Raw genomic sequence first — 25,933 nt, 5'->3', positions numbered from 1 at the left:
TTGGTAACTTGTTGGTTTTTTTCCAACCATCATGGCCTTATCTGTTCCGGTTTTCTCAGTGTCTTCAACCTGTGAGATAGATGTTTATGGCAAAAAGCAAAAAAAAAAAAAAAAGACAAAAAAAAGACAAAAAAGATCTGACCTATTGTATAAAAATCACTATTTTGTGTGCTCCGCGTGCTACAGCTTTTGGGGTGGCCCCCCCACGTCCCCTCCCCACTCCCTCGGGGCCCCCCCCTCCTGGCCGTGAAAGTGTCCACGCGTGTGGTAGTCTAGTGTGCCGAGCTGTTTTCTACCTTTTTGTAGTCTTTCTTAAAACACAATAAATTCCGCTGTGCTATGTGGCTGCTGCTGAGTCGCGGGGCCCTGGGGCCGGGGCTCCGACTGGGCCCCGAGCGGCAGTAAGGGGAATTCAGGGAGGTTCAGAAATAAAACATTTATTACATGAAGAGGAACGACGGGCGGGGGGAGGGGATGGCCACGAGGTCTGCCCCCTCAGGTGGGGGGAGGCTGGGGCGGGCAGGGGAAGGGGGTCCATTCGGCCTCCCTGGGGGGCAATGTCCACACCCGTAGCCAAGGAAAGGGGCAGATGCACAGAGAGCAAGGGCCTGTGCCCAGCGCAGGGTGAAGGTGGGCGCTTGAGGCTGGTGGGGCAGGGGGCTCCCTCCCTCTGCCCCTTCCCAACTTAAATAGGCATAAATAAGAAGCGTCCGGACTCTCAGGCCACCAGGGGCTGCCCCGCCCAGCCCCCTTCCCCGCAGCCTAACACGAGTGCCGGCCCGTCGGTCGGTCGTCGGGCGGCCGGTCATCGGTCGGCCAGCCAGCCGGGGAGAGGCTGCCAGGAAGGCGGCCGGCTCCCAGGCCGCGGAGGTAGTTGGAGTCAGTGTCCAGAACGGCCGGGCCCTCACAGCACAATCCATGTGTATCGCTCACTGTCTGCCAGAACCTTCAGTGAGCACCCTGCAGGGAAGGGTCAGAAGGGAGCCATGGAGTCTCTGCAGGCCCAGGCTGAGGGGAGGGGCCTGCCTCTCCCTGACTTGATTTGGGCCACAAGGTTCCAGAAGGCAGCGACCCTGCTGAGTTATCCGGCGGCCTCCCAGTAGAGGTCTGCTCAATGAGTGCATGGACTGGCTGGGGGTCCCCAGGTGCCACACCCGCCCGGTCCTCCCCGAGCCTGCCCTCCCCCCATTCCAGTTCCACTAGCACGGCCAGCGGACTCCATTCAGGAACACTGAGGAATCCGCACGTGCTCTAGGCCTGGCATGGCACCAGAGAAGGACCTCGGTCCTGACCGTCACCGGGTCACGGGGCCCACCTTTGTGCAGCGCCTCGTTGGTCATCCTATTGACGTAGCGGCCGCTGCTCTCGGGCACCAGCCACTTCATGACCATGTCCACGCAGCTCTTGCGGTATGAGCTCCAGACGCTGCCGCTGAGGGCAAGGGGGTGAGGGTTCTCATCACCCAGGCCACCCACCCCGGCCCCCGGCCCCCAGCCCCGGCCCCACCTCACCTGGTCTGCCCCTTGACCTCGGTGAGGTCGCCGACGCTGACTGTCACGAAGATGCCCGTGTTGAGGTCCCATGCCACCTTGAGGCTGGTGTGATAGGTCTTTGGTCTGCAGTGGGGTGGGGGGCAAAGGAGAAAGGGATGGGACCAGTGGGTCCCTCAGCTGGGACCCGGGCGACCCTGAGGGTCTTCGGTCTTTGGAGCAGTAATGGAGTGTGCGGTCCAGGTTTTGGGGGCAGGGGAAGTCGTCTCCCGTCCCGACTCGCCCACCCCTGCAGAAGCAACTGAGTGTGGCCTCGTGCTGGGCAGATGAGGGGCTTCTCTGCTCCCCCTCGCTCACCGGAGCTGGCCCTCCTCGGTGGGGGACGGGAATGCCAGGAGCAGCAGGCCGATGTTGATGAGGACTTGATTGGTTTCCGGGCAGACCTGGGGGGGTGAAAGGGCAGGGACGACAGGGACAGCTACTGAGGTGACACCCAGAACAGAGAGGCCCTGGGCCCGCCCCGTCCCCCTCCCCGGGGCCCACCTCCAGGATGACAATGTCATAGTCACTGAAGGAACAAAACTGGTGGGCCCAGGTGGCATCATGGCGGATGACCTCGTTGATGACGTATTCAAAGTCCAGTGTGAGCTGCTCCACCGTGAGGTACTGACCCTGTGGGTGGTGGGCCGGGGAGAGCTGCTTCAACTGCCACCCCCGCAGACTCCCCGGGGGGGGCTGCCCCCCCCCCACTGGCACCAACCTGGACGGCGGCCTGCTCCCGCATGGGCCGCAGGTTACGGCCACGGAGATCAGTCACCACAAAGGGCAAGGAGATCTTGTCATCCTCGAACTCTGAGGGAACAGGACATGGGAGCAGGGGTGGGGGGTGGGGGTTGGGGGGTGGGGGCCCCCCCACGCCTAGGGCCCTGCCCGCTGGGTGGGTTCCCGGCTCACCGTCCTCCGGCTCCGTCCCTTCGCTGGAGCCCAGCACGTAGTACAGCTTGGTATAGTTGACGTAGCCGGGCTCCGGGGCGGGCGCCTCGGCTGCAGGAGGGCTGTCTCGGGGTGCCACCTCCCCGCCTGGGGCCAGGGGCTCCGAGGGCAGACGGCAGCGGCTGCCCGACGGCCCCGGGCAGGGGGGCGGCCGGGCTTCCTCCAAGGCCCCCCCCCTTGCCTCTCTAGCCCTACGGAAGATGTCGGCCACAAACTCCTTGGCTTTGGCGACGGCGGGCGAGGGCTCAGGGGCCCCGGGGGGCCGGGCGGGGGCCACTTCAGGGCAGGGGCTGGGGAGGGCGGGGGGCACCTCGGGGCTCTGGGGCCCAGGGGGGCTGGGAGGGGCGGGGGGGCAGGTGGTGTGGTCATACAGGATTTGGCAGAAGCTGCTCTCGCCTGGAACAAAAACCAGAGAGGGAGGTGGGGGGCGGTCAACAGAGAAGGTCAAGTTTAGGACACTGCCAACCGCCCTCACTGCCCCAGGGGCCGGTTCTTAGAAATCCACCTTGAGGAGACCCTTCTACAAGACTTACCTATGTTTAAAGATCAGTCGGGAACACTCAGAAGGGAAAAAGGCCTTATACACACGCGCGTGCACATAAGCAACACTTTCATTCAGACTTTATTTCTGAGCATCTACCAAATGCCACACACTAAGGACATGAGCGAATAAGACACAAATCTCCCCGCCCTTGGGGGGCTGACAGTGACAAAAGCTAAGTTTACTACACAGCCATGCCTCCTCCCCAGCGGGAGCTGACTGGCTTGGGCACACGGCAGCCAAATCCCAGGCCTCCATCTGTCTCTGCCCGACTAGGGACCGGTCCCCCCCGCCCCCCCCGGGGGATGTGGGCGCAGCACGGACAACCCTAACGCACTCAGCGAGCAGCACCGGGAGCTGGGCACCACCTCCGCAGGGCCCCCCACAATCAATCCTGGGAGGGTGGGGGCTGTGTCCTCCCAGTTCAGAGACTAGGGACCGAGGCTCAGAGAGAAACTTGTCCAAGGTCACACTGCAAGACATTGCGAACCAATGCACTGCTGTCCACCAGCGTGGACAAAACTCACTCCCCTTCTGTGTAAATGGTGGGGTGACAGACATGGGTGACCGTGCCCCCCTCACCCTCGAATGCACACAGCTGAGTCCTGTCCCACGTGGCCCTTCCTACAGAGACCCATAGCCACAAGTCCAGAGGGTATGGGCCTCAGCTAGGCCCGGCTTGTTGGGGCTCACAGCTTGACGAGGGGCAGGGCCTTGCCCACAGCGGCTCAGGCAGCCAGGGTCAGGAGGCCCCCGGATGGGCCTGGGGACAAGGCATCCTGGCCCTTGCTGATGTGTGGGCTCAGTTATATACATTTAATTCTCTTTTCATATCCGCTCCCCTCCCTCTCCCAGGGGCAACCATTTTAATGTAGTTAGCGGGGGGTCTTTTCATTTGATTGGGTTCTTGCAAAATCGGAACATTTTTAATTTATATGTAAGTGGTATCATTATCCGGTTATAGATCTCCTTCCGTTTCTCTTACATTGGAGCACGTCTTTAAGGCAACGCTCCACGGACATGCACGCTGGGGCGCCCACTGGGGCTGCTGATCCAAGAGAATACCTGCCTTGTCCCACCTCCCTGATCCCCAGGGATGGACAGCAGGCAGCCCCCAAAGCCTTGGACATGCCCAGGCACAGGACTGTGGTCACACGGCTGCCGTGCGGCCCCGAGAGTGCAGGGGAGGCCCCGGGGCCCCACATCACCACCAGCCGGTAGCATCATCCAGCTTCTTAACTTTGGCCACCCTGTCAAGGGACATCACCTTGTGATCTCACTGGCGCTTTTTCTATTCCCAAAGACATACGACAGCCAGCTGTCCACTAACAACTCCCTGAAATTTTAAATTTTTGAAATGAGCACTGTGCCACCCAGCATGGTAGCCACGGCCACGTGTGGCTGTTTGAACTCAACTAAAACGAACTGATATTAAAAACTCAGTTCCTTGATCACGTAAGCCACTTTCAAGGGGCTATTGGGGGGCAGCTGTAGCCGACCCGGCAGACACAGACCATCCCAGCCCTGTGGAAAGTTCTAGAGGACAGCGCTGGGGTGGAGCATGGCTAGCTTTGGAGTCCGTACTCCCGCTTTCCAGCCGAGTGACCTCGGACAGGGGACTTCGCCTCTCCAGGCCTCATTCAGGGTCAGGGGACTGGGGGCTCTGAGGATTCCAGCAGGTGCCGGGCCCAGCATCAGAGGGGGGGGCCTACCTGCCGAGTGGACTGAGACGGCGCAGGCCACCAGAGAGTAGCTGGTGTTGAGCAGCACCACCTGGTCCTTCTTGAGCTGGAAGGCGGGCTGGAAGGTGGGGAAGGGGTAGACCACCTGGTACTTGGTGTGCAGCATGAAGCCGTGCCGCAGGCACTGAGCGCTCGGGTCACCTGCAGCGACACACGGCCCGCAGGCTCACTCGTGGCCGCGGGGCAGGGAGGCGGCCCGCACCCCGAGGCCCCCCGGCCGCTCACCTGGGTGGGCCCGGCTGGCTTCCCGGCACGCGGCGCAGCGGCCCGGCGGTGGCACGGCCACAGTGCTGATGTAGATGTCTCGGTGGTTCTCGTCACTCATCATCATCATGTTCATGAGCATCCCGTTGGCCGAGCGGGTGCTGGGGGCCGGCACGCCTTCAGCAGCCTGGCCCACGCCCCGCCCTCCCCGGGTCCCCGGGCCTTCCGTGTCCCCAAGTCTTACTTGAAGCCAAAGACGATGACCTTGGAGGCATCGCTGGGCCACTCGCACACGGTCAAGTACAGGTCACTGTAGATCTCCTCGTCCTGGAAGAGCCGCACCTGCCGGACCTGAGCAGCACGTTCAGGGTCGGTATGGGGTCACAGCGGGTAGGGTGGGGGGCGTAGGGAACCCGAGGCTGCACCACGCTGGGCTGGAATCGGAGCTGGGGCTGAGCTGGCAGGAGCACCCTTTCTGGGGAGGGAGGTGCTCAAGCTAGGGAGTCCCAATCAGCTCCTACACCATACCCCTCTGCCTTCCTGAGGACAGGCTAGGGAGGCTCCCCTTACGAGGAGGGGAACCAGGGAGGCCAGCCTGGCACAGGCGGAAGCTGAGGAGAGCCCTGCCCCAAGAAAGGCGACTCTGCCAGACACATCAGTTCCACGCCCAATCCACCCTGAAACCTGTTCACCTCTCCAAGCTCATGTGTAAACTGGGGTAAATGCACTAACCTTCTGGAAAGAGGGGGGTCAAGGAGTCAAAGTCAGGGTTAAGCGAACAGGCTAGCAAAGCTCCGGGTCCCACCTGGCCTGAGCCTGCGGTGTCCTTCTTAGGCATGTATGCTGAGTCGAACCACACAAAAGTGCCGCTATCTACCCACTTGCAACTATAAAAACGGCAACTGCACGTGGTTTGACCAAATACACGGAATACTGACAATGACCCCTGGAGTAGAATTTCTCCACTTTGTGGACAAGGAAGCTGAGGCTCAGGGGGGTGCCGTGATCTGCTGGTCATGCCGCTGGAAGGGACAGCCCAGCCCTGGGCCCGGCCCTACCAGCTTGAGTTTGCTGTGGACGTTGAACTCCCACCAGTACAGATGGTAGATGTAGAAGGAGAAGTCATCGTCCCCGCTGCTGCTGGTGTACGAAAGGACGTAACGGCCGCACTTGGAAAAGCCCAGGAAGATGTGTCTGTGGGGGTGGGGGCAGAACAGCAGGTCAGGACCAGCCTGCCGCCCCCGCCCAGCTCCCCCACCCCTGCCCAGCTCCCCCACCTCAGCCCAGCCTCGCGCAGCCTCACCCTGCGTAGAGAAAGTCCTCGTCCACAATGTTCTTGAGCGAGACGCAGACCCTGGGCGGCAGCTTCCGGAAGAGGCGAGGCGAGAGCTGCCCACTGATCTGGGGAAGGGGTGGCCCTGGCTCATGAGGTACCATCACCCCCAGTCCCCTCACCTAAAGCACAGTAGCACCCCCAAGGTCTGGCCCAGACACACAGGCCCACTTCCTAATAACCATGACGGTCAAGAGTGGTCCAAGCTCTGGAAGGTGGGAATAGCTGGGGAAGATCAGCTGGGCCTCACCTGAGCCTCCCCTTCCACCAGGGACCCATGCCACCCTCCCAGCCCCACATCTCTCCAGCCTCAGAGCCCCTCTTGCCCAAGCAACCAGGTTCTAAGGACCAGCAATGGTATCACCCCCCACCCCCAGGAAGGTTCCCCATTCACCCTTGGTCACAGTGGGCCACTGGCTTACTTCCTGAAGGCTGCTTCATGGTGCACTGGGCTGTGGGTGTCCTCGACCCCTAAGGAGGCTTGACCAACTGAACTCACCTGTCCCTGACCCACTAGCTTACACACAGGGTGCTCAGGACCTTTGGGACGGCCTTGGCCTCGGCTGGGGACCCACAGAGGCAGAACAGTGGGGCTGACCAGTGACCTTCCAATTCCTGCCCAATTCCCCCTTCTCAATTAACCTAGCCACCTTCTAACCGACTCCCTCATCCCAAAAACTTCAAAGAAGGATGGGGGGGGGGGCCAGGCAGGCACAAGCTGCGTAGTAGGGCATCAGAGAGCACCCTGAGTGCTACAGCCCAGTCTGAGTGAGATACTTGGCCTTGCCCTCAAGACAGTACAGTCTGATGGGAAAGAGACCTATCTGGGGAGCTCCCTAGCAGACGGGGGAGACAGCCCACTCCTCAAGGGGATCCCAGTCTGATGGAACAGCCCTGTTGGTGAGGCCCAGGCTGACAGGAGAGACACAATCCCCATCCAGGGAGCTTCCAAGCTAAGGGTGGAGCCACAGCCCAGCCCAGGGAACAACCGGGCTGAGGGCGGAGACTGTCCCTGCCCCAGGACCTCGTCAAAAGGAGGAGACACAGAGCTGCCCTCACAGAGTTCCCAGCCTAATGGAGAAGGTGCTCCCCCTATCCACAGGGATACAGTTCTGCCCAGGTTGCTGCTGACCTGACAGCAGATGCACATGTCTGCCCTCCCAGAGCTCCCGAACTGATGCGGGAGACACATGCTGGCACGCTGTGACTTTACTGTCTGATGGAGAAGACAGAGCCGTGCTCAGGGAGCTCCCAATCTGACGGGAAAGACCAGGCTTTCTCCAAGGAGATCCCTCCCATTCAATGGGGGAGGCAGACACAGGTACAGGAACTCCCAGCTCCCGTGTGGTCAGAGCCGGGACAGAGAGAGGAACACCAGGCAGAGGAAGCCCAAAGCCGGTAGCAGGGGCTCCGGCAAGGGGGCGGGAAGGTTCCATAACGGAGGGGCCATGAGAGCAGGGTTTTGGAAAAATGAGTCTGACCCTGGATCGCCCCCTTCCTCCTTATTCCTCCAGCGACCCCCTCCCACCCAAGCCCTTTCTCGGCCACCCCCATCAGCCCTTCCATCCGAGCCCCCTCCCCGGGACCCCGCCCCCAGCCCCCTCCATCCAAACCCCCGTCCCAGCCCCCTCCATCCAAGCCCTCTCCCCCGGGCCCCGCCCAGCCCCCTTCCTCCGAGCCCCCTCCCCCGGGGCTCCGCCCCCAACCCCTCACCCCGCGAACGCCCTCCCTCCCTCCGCCTCCCTCGTCCCATCTCCCCACCCTCCGGCGCGCTCCTCCCAGACTCCAGGCCTTACCTTGACCCGCTCCAGCTGCTTGAGGACGTGCTCCCGCCGCCGCCCCGCTGCCCGCTTCCCCCCGGCGCCCCCGGGGCCGCCGCCGCCGCTCCCGGCCCCGCTATTCCGCTCCGATTTCGAGCTGGGCGCCATTTTCACCCCCTCCCTCCACTTCCGGAGCAACCGGCCTTTTCGTCCCACCCCCGCCGCCTCCTCATTGGCCCTTTCTCGGCATTGAGGCCGGTCGGTTGGGTGAAAGCCCGCACTCGGGGCCTCTTCCCGCTGGGCCTGTCCATCATAGCCACCTCGGCCCTTGATTGGTAGAGATGGTACAGCCCCCGTGGTTCGCCGCCGTATTCCCGCCTTTCCGCAAGGACGCACCCGTCAGAGGCCCCATTTGCGCCCCTTGCCGAGATGACTTTGACCGGATAGGCGAAGGCCCCTATCCCTCTCGGCGGCGTCACGCCCCCCTGTGGCTGGTGGGTTTCCATGGAGACCGCGGGCGGTCCAGGCCCGTGGGCGGGGCGATCGAAGCCCCTGGTCCACACCGGCCGGAGTCCTCACAGCGCCCTATCCGGATGCACAGAGGCCTGGCGAGTATCCTGGGGCCACCCGGCCAGGCCGAGGAAAGGGCTTTGCAAAAAAAAAAAAAAAGATGAGATTAAATGAAAATATCTTTCGGATGGGCTGGGGGCGGCCTGGTGGGATGATGATGATGATGATCGATGCCATCGATCGCTTATATAGCACTTCACATGTGCTAGACATGGTTCTGAGCTTACAACAATTCTATGTAGTAGGTCGCTGTTGTGCCCATTTTACAGATGACAGTAATAATAATTGTTGAATGTCTGCTAGGAGTATCGTCTTCATGTGGCGTTTGCTCATTTAATCTTCGCAACAGTTTTGCAGATAGGTCCTTTTATTATGTCAGTTTTACACAGGATGAAACTGAGGCTTACAGTGTAGTGCTCCTGAGTACCTGACATGCGAATACCTCAACTGTGACTATAATCAGGGAGGAAGTGAATGGATCTTGCTCTTCACATTCTTCCAGCCTCATGCATTCATTTAGTCAACAAATATTTATTGAGCACCTACTATGTTCTAGGCGCTGGTGAACAAGACAGGTGATAAACAAGGAAATAAATTTACAAGGAAATAGATTTCGGTTACCTAATTTCAGGTAGGATTAGAAATCAAAGGGAAGAAAGAAGGCTGCTCAGGATAGTCAGAGAGGGGCCCTGTGCAGGTGAGGAAGAGGAATATTCCAGCAAAGACAAAGCCTTCAGAGGGATGAGGGTGGCATGACTGAGAGACCGCAAAAAGGCCAATTGGGCCAAAGCAGGAATGAGCAAGGAAAAAAAATAAGCAAGGAAGACAGATAAGGACTCGGAAGCAGGCAGGGAGTGTTGGTAAGCAAGATAGTTGGATTTTACTCTTAAGCAGAAAGGGAAGTCTCTGGAAGGTTTTTAGTAGATGATGGAATCTGCTATGAGATTTAAAAGATCATTGTGATCCATGGGGTACCTCACTGGCTCAGTGGGTAGAGCATGCAACTCTTGATCTCAGGGCCTTGAGGTCATGCCCCATGTTGGGTGAAGAGATTACTTAAAAAAAAAAAACAACTAATGGGGTGCCTGGGTGGCTCAGTCGGTTAAGCAGCTGCCTTCGGCTCAGGTCATGATCCCAGGGTCCTGGGATTGAGCCCCACATCCAGCTCCCTGCTCAGCGGAGAGCGTGCTTCTCCCTCTCCCTCTGCCTACTTGTGCTCTATCTCTCTGTCAAATAAATAAATAAAATCTTAAAAAAAAAAAACTAACAATAGAAGGATCGTTGTGATCCAAAGAAATAAATAGCAATGAGTCCATACTGGTATAAATAAATGATTGAATAAAAATGGGGGAAAAGAGACCACCATTCCATATAGAAGCTGTCCAATTAATAAGTATAGAAGGAATGAGGGAAATAAAAAATCATTATCAGACAAACACCACAGTTATAATTGCAGCAAGCAAGATCTACCAATGAGTGCTAAAATTAGTGGATCAAACTTCAAGGAGAAACGCAACATTTGCCTACCCTAAAAGTATCTCTCCTAAAATATTTATTAATTACTGGGTTTTTAAAAATATATGTCCACGGGGGCACCTGGGTGGCTCAGTAGGTTAAGTGTCTGACTCTTGATTTAGGCTCAGGTCATGATCTCAGGGTCGTGGGATTGAGCCCTGCCTCAGGTTCTGTGCTGGGTGTGGAGCCTGCTTGGGATTCTCTCTCTCTCTCTGCCTCTGCCCCTCCCCTGCCCGAGCACTCATACATGCGTTCTCTCTCTCTCAAAAAAAAAAAAAAAAATCCACAGATTGTTTGATATTCCTCCTTCCAGGAGGTGGAGCTTAATTCACCTTGTTGGGTGTGAGCTGGATTAATTTAGTGACTTGCTTCTCAGGAATAAAAGTATGGAAAGTGCAAAAAGTAACCTGACAGTGGAGAAACCTGGCAGATACTACCTCAACCAGGTAATCAACATTATCATCCCAGGGGAGGCGCCTGGGTGGCTCAGTCTGTTAAGCGTCTGCCTTCAGCTCAGGTCATGGTCCTGAGGTCCTGGGATTGAGCCCTGCATCAGGCTCCCTGCTCAGCAGAGAGCCTGCTTCTCCCTCTGCCCCTCTCCCCTCATGTTCACTCTCTCTCTCTCTATCTCAAATAAATAAACAAAATCTTAAAAAAAATTATCATCATAGCAATGAATCATGTGCATGGATCCCCGATATGATGTAATAAGGACACATCACCTCCCTGGTATTGTCTCCCAAGCCTATAACCTCAATCTACTCATGAGAAAACATCAGATGTTTGTCCCAAATTGAGGGACATTCTACAAAAGACCTGACTAGGACACTTCAAAAATGTCAAGGTCATGAGGAAGCACCTGGGTGGCTTAATCGGTTAAGCATCCAACTCTTGGTTTCAGTTCAGGTCATGATCTCAGGGTCCTGAGATCCAGCCCATGTTGGGCTCTGTGCTCAGTGTGGAGTCTGCTTTGAGATTCTCTCCCTCTCTCCCTCTGCCCCTCCCCTCCACTTGCTCACTCTCTCTCTCTCTCAAATAAATAAATAAATCTTTTTTTTAAATGTCAAGGTCATGAGAAACAAAGCATGACCAAGAAATTGGCACAGATTAGAGAAGTCTTAGGAGACGCAATAAATGAAATATGATGTGATGTCCTGGATGAGATCCTGGACCCGAAAAGGACACCAGAGAGAAAACTGGTGTAATTCATACTAAGTCTGTAGTTTAATGAACAGTATTGTGCCATGTTAGTTAATCTCTTCTTTGTGACAAGGGTCCCATGGTTATGCAGGATGTTAACATTCGGGCCAGTGGGGTGAAGAGTAGACAAGAACTTTGCAGGGTGTCAATATTGCAAATTATCTTAGCCTGTTGAGCTGCCATAATAAAAATACTATAGACTGGGTGAATTTATGACAAACACTGATTTCTCACAGTTCTGGAGGCTGGGAAGTCCAAGACTAAGACCCTGGCATAGCCAATGTCTGGTGAGGGACCACTTCCTAGATTGTGGACAATTGCCTCCTTGCTACATCCTCACATGGCTGAGACAGAGAGAGAGGGAGAGAGAGATCACCAGCTCTCTTACAGGGCCCTAATCCCATTCATGAAGGCTCCATCCTCATGACCTAATCACCTCCCAAAGGTCCCACCTTCTAATACCATCACATTGGGGGTTAAGTTTCAACATATGCATTTAGGGGAGACACAAACATTTAGTTCCTAGCACAAATCTTCTGTAAGTTGAAAATTATTTCAAAATAAAAAGTTTTTTGAAGAGTTTTGGTGAAAGGTCATTTGGTTTCTGTGTGGAGCGCCTGGGTGGCTCAGTCTGTTGAGTGTCCAACTCTTGATTTTGGCTCAGGTCATGATCTCAGCGTTGTGAGATGGAGCACCATGTCTGGCTCTGCACTCAGCAGAGAGTCTGCTTGAGATTCTCTCTCCCTCTCCCTCTGCTCCTTGTCTCGCTTACTCTCTCTCTTAAATAAATAAATAAATAAATCTTTAAAACATTTTCATTCTCTCGTATGTCATGAATACCACAGTCAAAATTTTTTTTTAATTCAACAGACATACAAGGATATATGGTGGCAACGCCCCCTCTCCCCTCCGCCCCAGCTACCCAATTTTCCCTCTGAGACAGCGGATACCTTTTTTAATTTATGAAAATGATCAAAATTGCCATCCTTGCTCTGCACCTTTTTTTTTTTCCTCCACAATTAGCCCTACTCACACTAATCCATACAACGGTTTGAATGGTGACCCACAAAAGGATATCCTGATGTCCTAACCCCTGGAACATGTGAATACCTTATTTGGAAAAAAAATGTGTAATTAAGTTAAAGATCTTGAGATTATCCTGGATTAACCAGCTGGGCTCTAAATCCCATGACCAGAGTCCTTATAAGAGAGAGAAGGATGAACACACACACACACACACACACACACAAAAGGCCACGTGGAAATTGAGACAGAGATTGCAGTGATGCAGACACAGACCCAAGAACATCAAAGCTTGCCAGCAACCACCAGAAGCTGGAAGAGATACAAGGAAGGAGCTCCAGAAGGAACAACTCTGCCAACACATTGACTTTGGACTTCCAGTTTCCCCAAGTCCAAATAAATAATTTGGACTTCTGAAAAAAATAAATGTCTGTTGTTTTAAGCTACCTTGTCTGTGGTCGTTGGTACAACAGCTCCAGGAAACTAATACATTATGTAGAGATCGAGGCCCTTGTATATTCTAGATCTGGGTGGGTCTCTATTATTTTAATAGGACACATTTTTTGTTTGTTTATTCCCCTCTTATGGGCTTTTTTTTTTTTTTTCCATTTGCTCACACAACAGATGTTCGCTGATCACCTGGTATGTGCTAGACGTTGTTCTAGGTGCTGGGGGACAAAGGTGACCATGGCCAAGGGCCCACCTCCACAGTGGGGGAGGACCATGGATAGTGGGCAAATATATAAATCAGGACACGAGAAATACCAGGAAGAAAAATAAAGCAGGGAAGAGGAGAGAGAGACAAAAATGTTGCTTCCGATCGGGGGTTCTGGTGAGGGGCTCTCTGAGGAAGTGATGTGAATTAAAACTGGGATCCCGGTCAGGGGAGAATTTTCACTGTAATAAAAGAGTCCCACAGGGGACGTCCTTGCACAAATCTGTTACTGGCTGTGTAAAAATTTTTCCAGAATAGGGGCGCCTGGGTGGCTCAGTTGGTTAAGCATCTCCTTCGGCTCGGGTCATGATCTTGGGATCCTGGGATCGAGCCCCTGCTCAGCAGGGAGCCTGCTTCTCCCTCTCCCTTTGCCCCTCTCCCCTGCTTGTACTCTCTCCCTCAAATGAATAAACAAAATCTTTTAAAAAAGTGATTTTTCAGAATAGACTTCTGGATCTTGAGTGCTGCAGAGAGAGTAATACTCCAAATAGTCCAATTGCTCCTCCCCAGCCCCCCACCCCTACCCTCACTTTCTTTGTCCCTTGCAGTCACGCAGGACTATGTGACTAATCCTGCCCAATGAAACTGGAGCAGAAGGGTTAGATGGTACTTTTGGGTTTTTTTTGTTTTTTTTTTTTTTGTTTTTAAGATTTTATTTATTTATTTGACAGAGAGAGACAGAGGGAGAGAGGGAACACAAGCAGGGGGAGTGGGAGAGGGAGAAGCAGACCTCCCGCTGAGCAGGGAGCCTGATGCGGGGCTCCATCCCAGGACCCTGGGATCCTGACCTGAGCCGAAGGCAGACGCTTAACGACTGAGCCACCCAGGCGCCCCTAGATGGTACTTTTGGCTGCAAACCCTGAAAAGCCGACTTGGGAGTCCTGTCTCTGTTTTCCACTGTGTCCAGCAACGGTGGGGGCTGCTTTCAAGATGGGGCAGCTTCTGTTGGGCTGGATCTCTGAGTGGCTCAGAGACCCTGCTGATCTGTTGGGGTCATATTGTGTGGATGACCAACTCTGGTGTTAGTCCTGACCTTCGGGGCTGTGATCTCGCCTGCCCATTTAATACACAGGTGAAACAGAACCAATATGGTATGTATCTGTAGGTATATATATCATATATATGTCCTTTAACCTTTATGTATATATATGTATATCCTTTTATACATGCACATGTGAAACAGAACCAATAAGATAGATATATCTGTATCTCTATATATCTCTTATCATACGTGTTTACCCTTTACATATATATATCATTTTATATATACAAAATATCTCCTTCAATCTATATATAGATAATAGATCTATGTCTATCTCTATCTATTGATCGATCTATCTATACCTATATCTACATCTCATCTATTTATCTATCTATAGAAAGAGAGATTTAGGGGCACCTGGCTGGCTCAGTCATTAAGCATCTGCCTTCAGCTCAGGTCATGATCCCAGGGTCCTGGGATTGAGCCTGGAGTCAGGCTCCCTACTCAGTGGGGAATCTGCTTCTCCCTCTTCCTCTGCCACTCCCCCGCTTGTGCTCTCTTGCTCTTTCTGTCAAATAAATAAATAAAATCTTTAAAAAAAAAAAAGAGAGAGGGCGCCTGGGTGGCTCAGTTGGTTAAGCGACTGCCTTCGGCTCAGGTCATGATCCTGGAGTCCCGGGATCGGGTCCCACATCAGGCTCCCTGCTCAGCAGGGAGTCTGCTTCTTCTGACCCTCCTCCCTCTCATGCTCTCTGTCTCTCATTCTCTCTCTCGCAAATAAATAAAATCTTAAAAAAAAAAAAATTTTTAAAAAAAAAGAGAGAGAGATTTATGATGAGGAATTAGCTGATGTGATTATGGAGGCTGGGAAGTCTCATAATCTGCCATCGGCAAGCTGGAGACCCAGGATCCTCATGGTATAATTCCAGTCTGAGCACCAAGGCTTGTGAACTGGGGTTGCTGATAGTGTAAATCCCAAATCCCAGTCCAAGGGCAGGAGAAGACCAGCGTCCCACTCAAAAGTCAGACCAGAAGAAAAAAGGGCCAATTCCTCCATTTGAAAGAGGACTTTGGCTGCCTCCATCTGGACCTCAAACTTTCCAAGTTGGGTTCTTCTTTCCAGCTTGTCTCTTGGCTCAGGTGGAAGACGCTGAGGGCAAAGCCTCCTGAGTTGGAAACTGAAACTACCCACTCAAGCATAAGGACCTCCCTGAGCTAGCAAGACCCCATCCATGATTGACTCCAAGACAATGATCGATTTGACCTTCACTGCCCACATGCACGTACCCACCCACCTTTGCCCCACATTTTCCTTCTATAAACCTGGAAGTATTTTCTGCACTTGGGAGACCGTCTTTGAGACACCAGTCCACTGTCTTTCCTGGTGTTGGCCTCACTGAAATAAATTCCTTTCCCTGCTTTTGGATTTTGTCAGCGGCAAGTGGCTGAACCTGGTCTATTCGGAGCCCCTGGAACCAGGTGCACTTGTGCCCCAGAGCCCCGGCCACACCTTTTCTGCTTTTTGATCTATTCAGGCTTTCCGTGGATTGAACGATGCCCAACCACACTGGGGAGGGCAATCTATCACATTAGAGAGTTCGCTGATTCAAATGCTAATCTCTTCTGGAAACACCCTCACAGATGCACCCAGAAATCATGTTTAATCTGGGCACCCCATAGCCCAATATCATTTTATAATATAACCTTGCACTTGACCTATACGATTAACCATCACAAGCACATGGCAGGCACATTTTCAGTTCTACCAGATACTTTCAGGTTCCTCCTCTCTTTCTGACCCTCCTTCTCCATGACTACTGCAGGCTCTCTTCTGCCCACCCCTCAGGCATAAGCCTTCCTCAACAGTTTCCCTTGATCTCCCTTCTCATTTTATACTTTCTTCTTGGCTAGTGCCATCCATACTGTGGCTTCAGCTCTCACTCTGTGGATAGCCTCTGTAGTTGTTAGGATTAGAGTATGTTGTTTTTTCAAAGAAGAAAAAAATAGAAATGGTGGCTTACACAAGAAAGACATCTGGGGAACCTGGGTGGCACAATCAGTTAAGGGTCCCTCGGTTTTGGCTCAGGTCATGATCTTGGGGTAGTGAGATTGAGCCCCGTGTTGAGCCCCATGTTGGGCTCCATGCTCATCACAGAGTCATCTTAAGATTCTCTATCTCCCTCTTCCTATGCCCCTCCCCCGCCTCTCTCTCTCTCTCTCTCTCAAATAATAAATAAATTTAAAAAAAAATCTTTGTCAGCGGGGAGTCCGCTTCTTCTTCTTCTTCTTTTTTTTAAAGATTTTATTTATTTGACAGAGAGAGAGATAGTGAGAGCAGGAACACAAGCAGGGGGAGTGGGAGAGGGAGAAGCAGGCCTCCCGCAGAGCAGGGAGCCCGATGCGGGGCTCGATCCCAGGATCCTGGGATCATGACCTGAGCCGAAGGCAGACGCCTAACGACTGAGCCACCCAGGTGCCCCGCGGGGAGCCTGCTTCTCCCTCTCCCTCTACCCTACTCCTTGCTCGTGCTCTCTCTCTCTCTCTCTCCCTCTCAAATAAATAAATAAAATCTTAAAAAGAAAATCTTTGAGCCTCATAGGCCCCCAAAGGGGCCTAACCATGAGAGTTTCCCCGCTTTTGTCAAACATGCCCCCCGCCCGGAGGGAGAGACTCCCAGCCTAGCCAGCTCCTCTATCAGCCAGACCAGCTGCACCCCATCTGGTCCTCAGCCTAATGGGTTCACCTCTCTGCCAGCCTGAGAAATTATCCAAACATGTCAATCACATCCTCCCATGGGAACCAGAGGTCACCTCATCCTTTTGTCACTACAAAGCCTGCCTGCCATAGCTCCTGCTTTTTAAATTTTTTTCTTTATGAAAAAAAAGTATCCTAGCTTCTTGGTGATTATATATACAAGATTCACACTAATTTAAGCATATTCTTTTATGAATAAGCAATTTTCATTACTAAACTTTGGAGGCCACAGTTTAAATAAATATGCTAATTTTGTGAATTTGGTGACTATTCTAGCTGTTTTGACCCTGTTTCTTGACTCTGCTCCCATGTGTGACACCCCCACGTGGCTCTGCATGGCATGCAGTGTCCTTCCCCTCCTCTGGGCTGTGAGTATATATGACTAATAAGCCAATGCCGATTTTTTCTATACAGGGTTGGTTGTCAGATGCTTGGCTACCTTGTATCATTTAGAGCAGGAGATCCCTCCTTCACCAGCAGGGTAGATAGGAGGTGATCCAAACCCTAGTCATTGCAGGGATGGCCTTCCTTCAGATGTGAGATGCAGGTTGTTTCTATCTTGTTGCTCCGCCACTCAAGGCCACTATTCTCAGGGTGATGTCATCGCCCAAGATGGCTGATGGAGTCCCAGCCATCACATCGACCTTCCAACAATGGGGAGGAGAAAGGCACTCCCTTTCCCTCAAAGTTGTGCATACCACGTCTGCTTACACAGTCATAGGGCTGTACCTAGCTGCAAGGGAGGCTGGGAAATGTGGTTCTTTATCTTAGGCAGCCATATGCCCAGCTAACTATCAGTAATTTTATGAATTTGGCTCAGATCCTAAAGGGCTAATTAGCCAGATGAAAGCTGATTGAGAAGTTTGGCCTTAGCCTCTGTCTTGAGGTTGAATGCCATTAGAGGATGAGGAAGGGCAAGCCTAAAGTGCACCTTGGGATCATTAGTTGGTACTGATTTAAGGCCCTTCCTTTCCTTCTCTAATTGGGAGACTACATTTCCCATCATTCTCTTGTTCTCTTTTGCATCAACCCCACCTCCTCCCTGTACCCCCCAGCAACCAAAATGAGACCAGACTGCTGCACTAGCTGCCCAGTGTTACTGCAACTCTCCCTTGTTCCCATGACCCTATGGTCCTCCTTACTCTGAGGTCAGAGCCAAGAGACATCAACACTTGCTCCCTGTACAAATCTTCCCACACATACAGACACAATCCTACATGCATTCCTGAAGGTGAAATAAATGGTGATTATGCTAGGCTCTATGCTGGCCGACCACACTCCTCCGCTGCAGGCCCTGCAGAACTCTTTGCTGGATAGGGGAAGGCTGGGCTAGGCAGGGCAGGGCTAGGAAGGGCGGGGCGGGGCAGGGCAGAGCAGGGCTGGGCTGGGCTGGGCAGTGCAAGGTAGAGACAAGGGAATTTATTGCAGGGAGATAAGGCCAGTGGGTCATCTATAAGAGCAGTGGTTAGGTTCTCAGCCAATCAGCACATTCCATCCTTCTGGCCACAGGGACTGGTTCCAGATGGACATGTGACCAAAGCTAGGCTAATGAGATTTTTTTTTTTAAGATTTTTTATTTATTTATTTGAGAGAGAGAGAATGAGAGACAGAGAGCAGGAGAGGGAAGAGGGTCAGAGGGAGAAGCAGAGCTGAGCAGGGAGCCTGATGCAGGACTTGATCCCGGGACTCCAGGATCATGACCTGAGCTGAAGGCAGTCGCCCAACCAACTGAGCCACCCAGGCGCCCCGAGGCCAGTAAGATTTAAGCTTGAGGCTGGGGATGCACACATGTTGCTTCTGGCACAGAGAAGCCTGCTGGTAGAGCCGAGAGACAGAGAGGGAATCCATCCTGAGGACGTCATTTGAGCCCCAGGATCCAGCTATGCCTGAAAGATACATCCACCGAACATTTCTGTTCATGAGTCAATAAATGCCCTCATTTGCACTAGCTAGTTTGGTTTGGGTTCTCCGTTCTTTGCAACTGAAAGAGGCCTGCCAGAAACAGCTTGGTTCTCATTGGGGCTAGGATCAATGCAGTAACTCAGTAGCTCTGTGGGGCTAGTCCCATTACTCTGCCAGGGAGACGGAGGAGCTTCTACCCAGTGTCCAAGCTAACAGCCACTGGTCCCACATGGAGAACTTGGGATGGGGACTGTTGCTCTCTTCTGGCTGAAACTAAGACCTATCTTCTACCCTAGCCCCGAGGGACCCTGAGTGTCTCTTGTCACAAGCCCACACAGTCCTGGGAAATGTGGGCAAATGACCACCTCCAAGTGTCTTCCATTATGGAAGAGGGATTAATAATACAGACACCCCCTCTCTCCATCATTCTCCCACATCTTGGTCCCTTCTTCCCACTCCCCTGATGTACTTCACTGCCCCCACCCTCCCATAACAGGTGTTGTCTGGAGCCCACCATGCCCCACTCAGGCCTCACCATCAGGCACCTATATCTGTTTAGGGCTGGTGCCTGTTCTCCCCAAAGTGCCACTGGATTCAGACCCTTCAGGGGCAGCCCTCAACCAGTGCTTGACGGAGGGAGTTGGAGAATCAATATCCCAGCTCCCCCCACCCCCCGCCCAGGTAGGACGTGTGTCCTACACAATCAACCAGCATTCCCCAGCAGGACTGAGCCCCATCTGCCTCCGGTGGGAAGTTGCTTGGTAACAAGAGTGACAAACTGTCCCAATGTGCCCAGGACTAAGGGTTTCCTGGGACACAGGATTCTGAGTGCTAATACTGGCCAGCCCCAGGCAAGCTGATTATCCCAGCAATAACTCATCATGGACTGCTCCCTTCCTTCCCTCTGTCATTTTCTTGCTCCCCTACATCTTCTTTCTCTAAGGCAAATGCACTCAACCCTCATCTCAGGCTCTGCTTCTGGGAAGCCTCCCCCCCTCAACCTCCTTCACCCTGTTTATCCAGCCCATCGGCTCAGCCACTTCTGAGCTGAGCATTTGTGAGGGGCGGATGTGGTGCTTAGAACTTTCTGTACACTACCTGGCTTTGCCTTGTGAGAGCCCTTCGAGGAAGGAAGGGTATTCTGTCATCTCTGTCTTATGTGTGGGAAAACTGAGGTTTGGGCAGGAAAATAATTTGCCTGAAGACACCTTGCTGGCAAGTGGTGCGTCTTGGGAAATAGGATCTGGGGCAAAGGTCGGCTTCTCCCCACGCTGCTGCCCTGGGGTACAGGGCATGGAATATGCCGGGCACTGTTGCACCCACCTCATATGGACTATCTCATTTGATCGTTACACGGCTCCTGAGAGATGAGACAACCTTCCCCCCCCCCCAACTTTCAGGAGTGGGAGACCAAGGCCCAGAGAGGTGGCAGAGCCCAGGTTCAGGCCCAGGCAGGCTGGCGCTGAGTGCATATCCTTAACCACCGGGCTGGTGCCTCAATACGTGTAATTTCCTTTCAGGCGGCAGCTGTGGCCATTCGGGGAGGGCGGGGGAGGGGCCCAAATGGCCGAGCTGGCTGAGAGACACCCCCCCCACCACCACCCCGGGCTGAGCCCAGACCTGCCCTGACCCCTTGCTGCCAGCCCCAGTTCCTTGGGGACCCTCCTGTGGCTTGAAGCATCCTCCACTCCTCTGCCCCCACCCCTATTTCTGTGGTTGGCCCAAATACCAGACAGGGCGAATCTCAGCTTTCCCCCAAGCATTCCATGCTCCTGTGGCCCGGCCCAGGCTGGCCGAGGTTACGCAAGCTGAGCTGGGGTGGTTGGTGGGGGTGGGACTGAGGGGACGGGCTGGCCTGTCCTCACCACCCCATCCGGCAGCCCGCCCACCCTCCCCAGGGCGGGGACGGGGGTGGGCCAGCTAGTTCTCCACTCCCCCCCACCCAGCCCCTGGGAGAACAAGCTGGGTGGAGGGTGGCCCGTGCCAAGAGATGGGGGGCGGTGGCAGCCACGGAAGAGGCTCCAGGAGGTGACTGCCTGGTTTCCATTAGGGAGCCCTGGTCGGCATTTCAGGCAAGACGGCAGGGCGGGGGCGGGCTATGGTAGGGTGGGGGTCGGGGGGGGAGGGCAGGGGAAGGAGGGGAGTCTGCCAGTGGGGATGCTCCTGTCGCCATGGTGACCTGGTGCCCGGCCTGGGGACACCCTGACCCATCGGTCCCTCTATTCCCAGCGGCTGAGCCTACTACTGGTTCTCCTGCTGCTGACAAGCCCCCCACCCACGCCCGGCATGGAGGACGCCGCCTTCCCCCACCTGGGGGAGAGCTCGCGGCCCCTGCCCCGCGCCTGCCCCCCGCGCTGCTCCTGCCCCCGGGCAGACACGGTGGACTGCAACGGCATGGACCTGCAGGTGTTCCCAGACAACATCACCAGGGCAGCTCAGCACCTCTCCCTGCAGGTGGGGCCCCGGGCCGGGCGTGGTAGGGGGAGCGTGCAGAGCGCTGGGGTTGAGGCTGGTGGGATATGGGGTCCGTGTTGGGCATGCGGGGCTTGGCAATGGTGGGAGCTGGCCTTGATGAGAGTGTTGGGGTCTGTGCGTTGGGAGCGAGAGGAGGTGGGGGTACAGATATTGGAAGTAAGAAGGGCTGAGAGTTTGGAGGTGTTAGAGGTCAATGTCTTGGCAGTTATAGGGTTTTTTGGGGTCAGTGATAGAGCATTTGGGTCAATTGTGGGGGTGATGGAGTATCAGATGTCAATGTCTTTTTGGTTATGGGGTTGTTTGGAGTCAGGGTAATGGGTGTCAGGGGTCAATTATAGGAACAGACGGGGTGCCGGGGGACAACATCTTGGTGGTCACAGGGCTGTTTGTGGTTACAGGGTTGTTTTAGATGCAGGGTAATGGGGCTTTGGGGATCAAGTGTAGGGGTGAGGGGTGGCAAGGCTCACTTGATTAAGGCAATGGGGAGCTGGGAATCAGGGCTCTGGCCACTGGTTGAGGGCTCAGGGCTGTGAATCCCTCCCCCAGAACAACCTGCTCCAGGAGCTCCCCTACAATGAGCTGTCGCGCCTCAGCAGCCTGCGGACCCTCAACCTCCACAACAATCTCATCTCCTCCGAGGGTGAGGGGACCTCTGGAGGAGGGAGGCCGGAGGCGGCCCCTTCCCTCCCCTGCCAGGTCTGTGGGTAGCTCTGCGGTAGTTCCCAGAACTGCCCTTTGCTGAGCAGGATGGAAACTCAGGGCATGGTGGTGGCTGTGGCTTTTGAAGACGGGTGGGGCGGTGTGTGGGAGGGTGCCTGGAGGGGCCTCTGCCAGTCCCCAGACAGGAGCCCTGGGGCAGCCGGGAGCACAGACTCCCTCGCTGCCCCTATCTGAGCCAGGCCTAGGGTCCCCTCACTGCCCGTCCCGCTCCCAGGGCTGCCCGATGAGGCCTTTGAGTCCCTCACACAGCTGCAGCACATTTATGTGGCCCACAACAAGGTGAGCATCCCCACCTGCCCTGGCCCTGAAGCCTGACCTGGCTGGGGTCACACCGCAGAGCGCAAGAGGGGACAGCAGGGGGCTGCAGGGCAGGGCGCCAGGACCAGCGTCGCTGTGCTCCCACAGCTCTCGGTGGCCCCCCAGTTTCTGCCCCGCTCCCTCCGAGTTGCGGACCTGGCTGCCAACCAAGTGACAGAGATCTTCCCGCTTACCTTTGGGGAGAAGCCTGCGCTCAGGTAGCCCCTGGCCCAGCCCAGACCTCTCAGACCTCAGGTGTGCCTGGGGTCACCCCCTACCCTTGGAAGTCTGAGGGGTTCATGAACCTGCCCGTGGGGGTCTGAGGGGGCGGAGCCCTAGCCTGGGGGCCATCTGAGGCAGGACACCCTGGATGCTCCGTCTGGAGAACTCCACACTGAGGCCGAGACAGTGGGTACACACACGCACGTGCACACACCGAAGGCAGCTCTGGGGAGCAGGGTAGGAATGGGGGTGGGTGGGAAGGCCAGGGGAGGGCTGGTGGCCGGAGCCTGGCTCCCCTCAGGTCCGTGTACCTCCACAACAACCAGCTGAGCAACGCCGGCCTGCCCCCCGACGCCTTCCATGGCTCTGAAGCTGTGGCCACCCTCAGCCTGTCCAGCAACCGGCTCAGCTACTTGCCGCCCAGTCTGCCGCCCTCGCTGGAGCGGCTCCACCTGCAGGTGCCCCTCCCTCACCTCGCCATCCCCACGTTCCCGCCTCCTCAGGGCCGCCTCACCTCTCTCCTGGGGGAGCCCTCCACCTCCTCACAATTCCAGTAGTCGGAAATATCTTTGAGTTTTGTCCGCTGGTCATTCACAGGTGCTCTCCGAACAGCCTTGCTCAAGTGAGCTCCTTGTCACTCCCTTACTCAAGAGCCTGCCATAGCTCCCCGCCGCCCTCTCTCCCTGACCCCCGGTCTCATTCTCTCCTCCCTTCCCAGAACAACCTCATCTCCAAGGTGCCCCGAGGAGCCCTGAGCCGCCAGACCCACCTCCGTGAACTTTACCTCCAGTACAACCAGCTGACAGACAGCGGCCTGGATGCCACCACCTTCAGGTGGGGCCTGGGACAGGGTAGGACAGGGGTGCGGCCTTGTGCTGGCAGGAGGGGTTGAAGCTTCAGAGCCTGGGCGCCCCAACCCTCTATCCCCCTCTGGTGTATGACTCCCAAACCGAGGCCGCGTTTGGTGAGCACCTGCTGTGCGTCAGGCTCAGCCAAGCCCCTAGCAGCCATCCTCGCTCCCGGCTGCTCCATGCCACAGTCCTATTATCCCAACCTCATCACCGCCACATGCCCATCTTGGACCCAGAACCCTGTCCTGCGCCTCCACGTCCAACCCTCAGGCTGGAAGCTGCCCTGCCCTCAGCAAGTGTGCCTCCCGCCCACATCCCTCAACTCCTCCAGCCCCAAGCTGGGGTCTCCAGCTTCCACCTCAGGACCCCCCCCCCCCCCCCCCCCCCCAGGGCCCCCCCCCAGCCCCCGGCCGCTCTGGGCACGCAGCCCAACGCCGGCCCTCTCTCCCGCCAGCAAGCTGCACCACCTCGAGTACCTGGACCTGTCCCACAACCAGCTCGCCTCGGTGCCCGCCGGTCTGCCCCGCGCCCTGGTCGTGCTGCACCTGGGCCGCAACCGCATCCGCTGGGTGGAGGCGGCCCGGCTGCGCGGCGCCCGGGGCCTGCGCTACCTGCAGCTGCAGCACAACCAGCTGGGAGCGACGGGGCTGCCCGCCGGGGCGCTGCGGCCGCTGCGGGGCCTGCATACGCTGCACCTGTACGGCAACCGGCTGCACCGCGTGCCCCTGGCGCTGCCCCGCCGCCTGCGGGCCCTGGTGCTGCCGCACAACCACGTGACCGCCCTGGGCGCCCGCGACCTGGCCGGCACGCCGGGCCTGGCCGAGCTCAACCTGGCCTACAACCGCCTGGTGAGCGCCCGAGTGCACGGCCGGGCCTTCCGGCCGCTGCGTGCCCTGCGCAGCCTTGACCTGGCCGGCAACCAGCTGACCCGGGTGCCCGGCGGCCTGCCCCGCAGCCTGCACGCCCTGCGGCTACAGCGCAACGGGCTGCGGGGCCTCGAGCCGGAGCTGCTGGCCGGCCTGGACCAGCTGCGGGAGCTCAGCCTGGCGCACAACCGGCTCCGGATTGGAGACATTGGGCCCGGCACCTGGCACGAGCTACAGGCCCTCCAGGTCAGGGGCGGGCTGGTTAGCCGCGCTGTCCCCACGGCCCCTCAGCAGCTCCCCGCGAGGCCCTGAGATGCCCCAGAGAGAGCCCAGCCCGTGGGCCGGGGGTGGATACGACAGATGCGGCCTCCGGGCCTTTGGCTGTGCCAGCCCTGCCACCTGGGCCTCGACAACCGCCCCGCCCACCTCCCCCAGCAAACGCGGCGCCTCTAGCTCCTTCTGAACACCCTGGATTCCGCCGAGGTTAGAGCATCTGTGGGGGCCAGGCGCTGTTCTGGGAACTGGCCCGGCACAGACATGCTAGTTAGGGAGAGAGCAGTCGACCACGATCCGAAGTAAACGGTGTCGGGAGGGCACGAGGTGAGGGAAGCACCCTCTCTGTGAATGACTGACTGAATCCATCCGTCTGTCTGGCATCCCAGCGCCTAGATCATGGCCCGCCCCAGACGGAACTCAGCGTACCTCTGGCAGGGGGAGGGGCAGAAGGCCCGGGTGTGGCGTGCCCCGGAAGAGAGGCTGGCTGCGTGGATGGCTCAAGGCCTGGGGCCACCACGGCACCGTCTCTGCCCTTCTGGCCAGGTGCTGGACCTCAGCCACAACGAGCTGTCCTTCGTGCCCCCCGACCTGCCCGAGGCTCTGGAGGAACTGCACCTGCAGGGCAACCGCATCAGCCACGTGGGCTCCGAAGCCTTCCTCAGCACACCCCGCCTGCGCGCCCTCTTCCTCAGGTGCCCCGGGGCGGCCGGGTAGAGCGGGTCCAGGTGGGCGGGGGTCGGCGCCCCTGGAGGGCTGCGGTGGAACCCGAGCAGGCCTGGGTGGGTCAGGACGGTTGCGGCCCCCTCCCTGGGCACCCACTCTCATGCCCGCCTCTTGGTCCAGCGCAAACAGGCTTCACATGACCAGCATCGCGCCTGAAGCCTTCCTGGGCCTCCTGCACCTGAGTGTGGTGGATACGGCGGGGAACCCCGAGCAGGTCCTGGTCCGGCTGCCACCCACAGCTCCACGTCAGCCACGGGCGGGGGGCCCCTGAGCCCGGAGGGGCCCGGCAGCGCAGCCCAGACCCCTGGGGCTCCACTGGGCCATGGACTGAGGAGACAGTGGGCACCTGGGGCCTCGACCAGGCTCTCTCAGGCCTTGAGGGCTGGGCCGCCTGACCTGTGTCGGCCAGGAGGCTGGGGCAAGGCCACCGCCTCCACACGCAGGGCGCCCTGGGGGAGGCCGAAGCGTGCAGCCCGCACACCAGGCACACGCCCCACCCCCCGCGCAGGTGGAGACGGCAACAATAAAGCCTAAGCCTTCCGAGTGCTCACCACCCGCCAGCTGCCCTTCACCTCGCAGGAGGTGCTCTCACCATCCCCGCAACCAGCTGAGGAAGGTGAGGCCGTGGGAGGCTGAGAGGGTCAGGCGACTTGGTCCCATAGCCAGTGTGCAGCAGGGCTGGCTCTCAAAGCCCCGAGACACTCGCGGGTCGCCAGGAACCGCCACGTAATGCCTGACCACGCGTGTCAACCCAGATATGCCCAAGGCCACCAGCTACA

General features: G+C 56.4%; 2 protein-coding genes across 2 annotated transcripts; one reads left to right on the top strand and one right to left on the bottom strand.

Moving 5' to 3' along the window:
• Positions 1-450: 450 nt before the first annotated feature.
• Positions 451-8,342, bottom strand: DCAF15 (DDB1 and CUL4 associated factor 15). The gene is made up of 13 exons (XM_032396007.1): positions 8,100-8,342; positions 6,274-6,371; positions 6,029-6,164; positions 5,215-5,321; positions 4,992-5,131; positions 4,737-4,907; positions 2,445-2,879; positions 2,251-2,342; positions 2,034-2,162; positions 1,848-1,933; positions 1,512-1,616; positions 1,316-1,431; positions 451-960 (listed from the first exon to the last, which is right to left on the bottom strand). Exons 1-13 carry the CDS (start codon positions 8,229-8,231, stop codon positions 905-907), a joined length of 1,803 nt encoding a protein of 600 aa, XP_032251898.1. The 5' UTR covers positions 8,232-8,342; the 3' UTR covers positions 451-904.
• A 62-nt stretch (positions 8,343-8,404) lies between these two features.
• On the top strand, positions 8,405-25,439 carry PODNL1 (podocan like 1). Its single transcript, XM_032395963.1, has 10 exons — positions 8,405-8,557; positions 20,954-21,178; positions 21,746-21,839; positions 22,134-22,198; positions 22,325-22,434; positions 22,740-22,896; positions 23,157-23,272; positions 23,744-24,401; positions 24,975-25,123; positions 25,275-25,439. The coding sequence occupies exons 1-10, from the start codon at positions 8,405-8,407 to the stop codon at positions 25,423-25,425; spliced, it is 1,878 nt and encodes a 625-aa protein (XP_032251854.1). The 3' UTR covers positions 25,426-25,439.
• Positions 25,440-25,933: the final 494 nt, after the last annotated feature.

Source organism: Phoca vitulina, unplaced genomic scaffold (assembly GCF_004348235.1).
Source record: "Phoca vitulina isolate PV1807 unplaced genomic scaffold, GSC_HSeal_1.0 scaffold89, whole genome shotgun sequence".
NCBI lineage: Eukaryota > Metazoa > Chordata > Mammalia > Carnivora > Phocidae > Phoca > Phoca vitulina.
The sequence above is the reverse complement of the archived record's forward strand: the minus strand, read 5'-3'. Positions and strand labels throughout refer to the sequence as shown.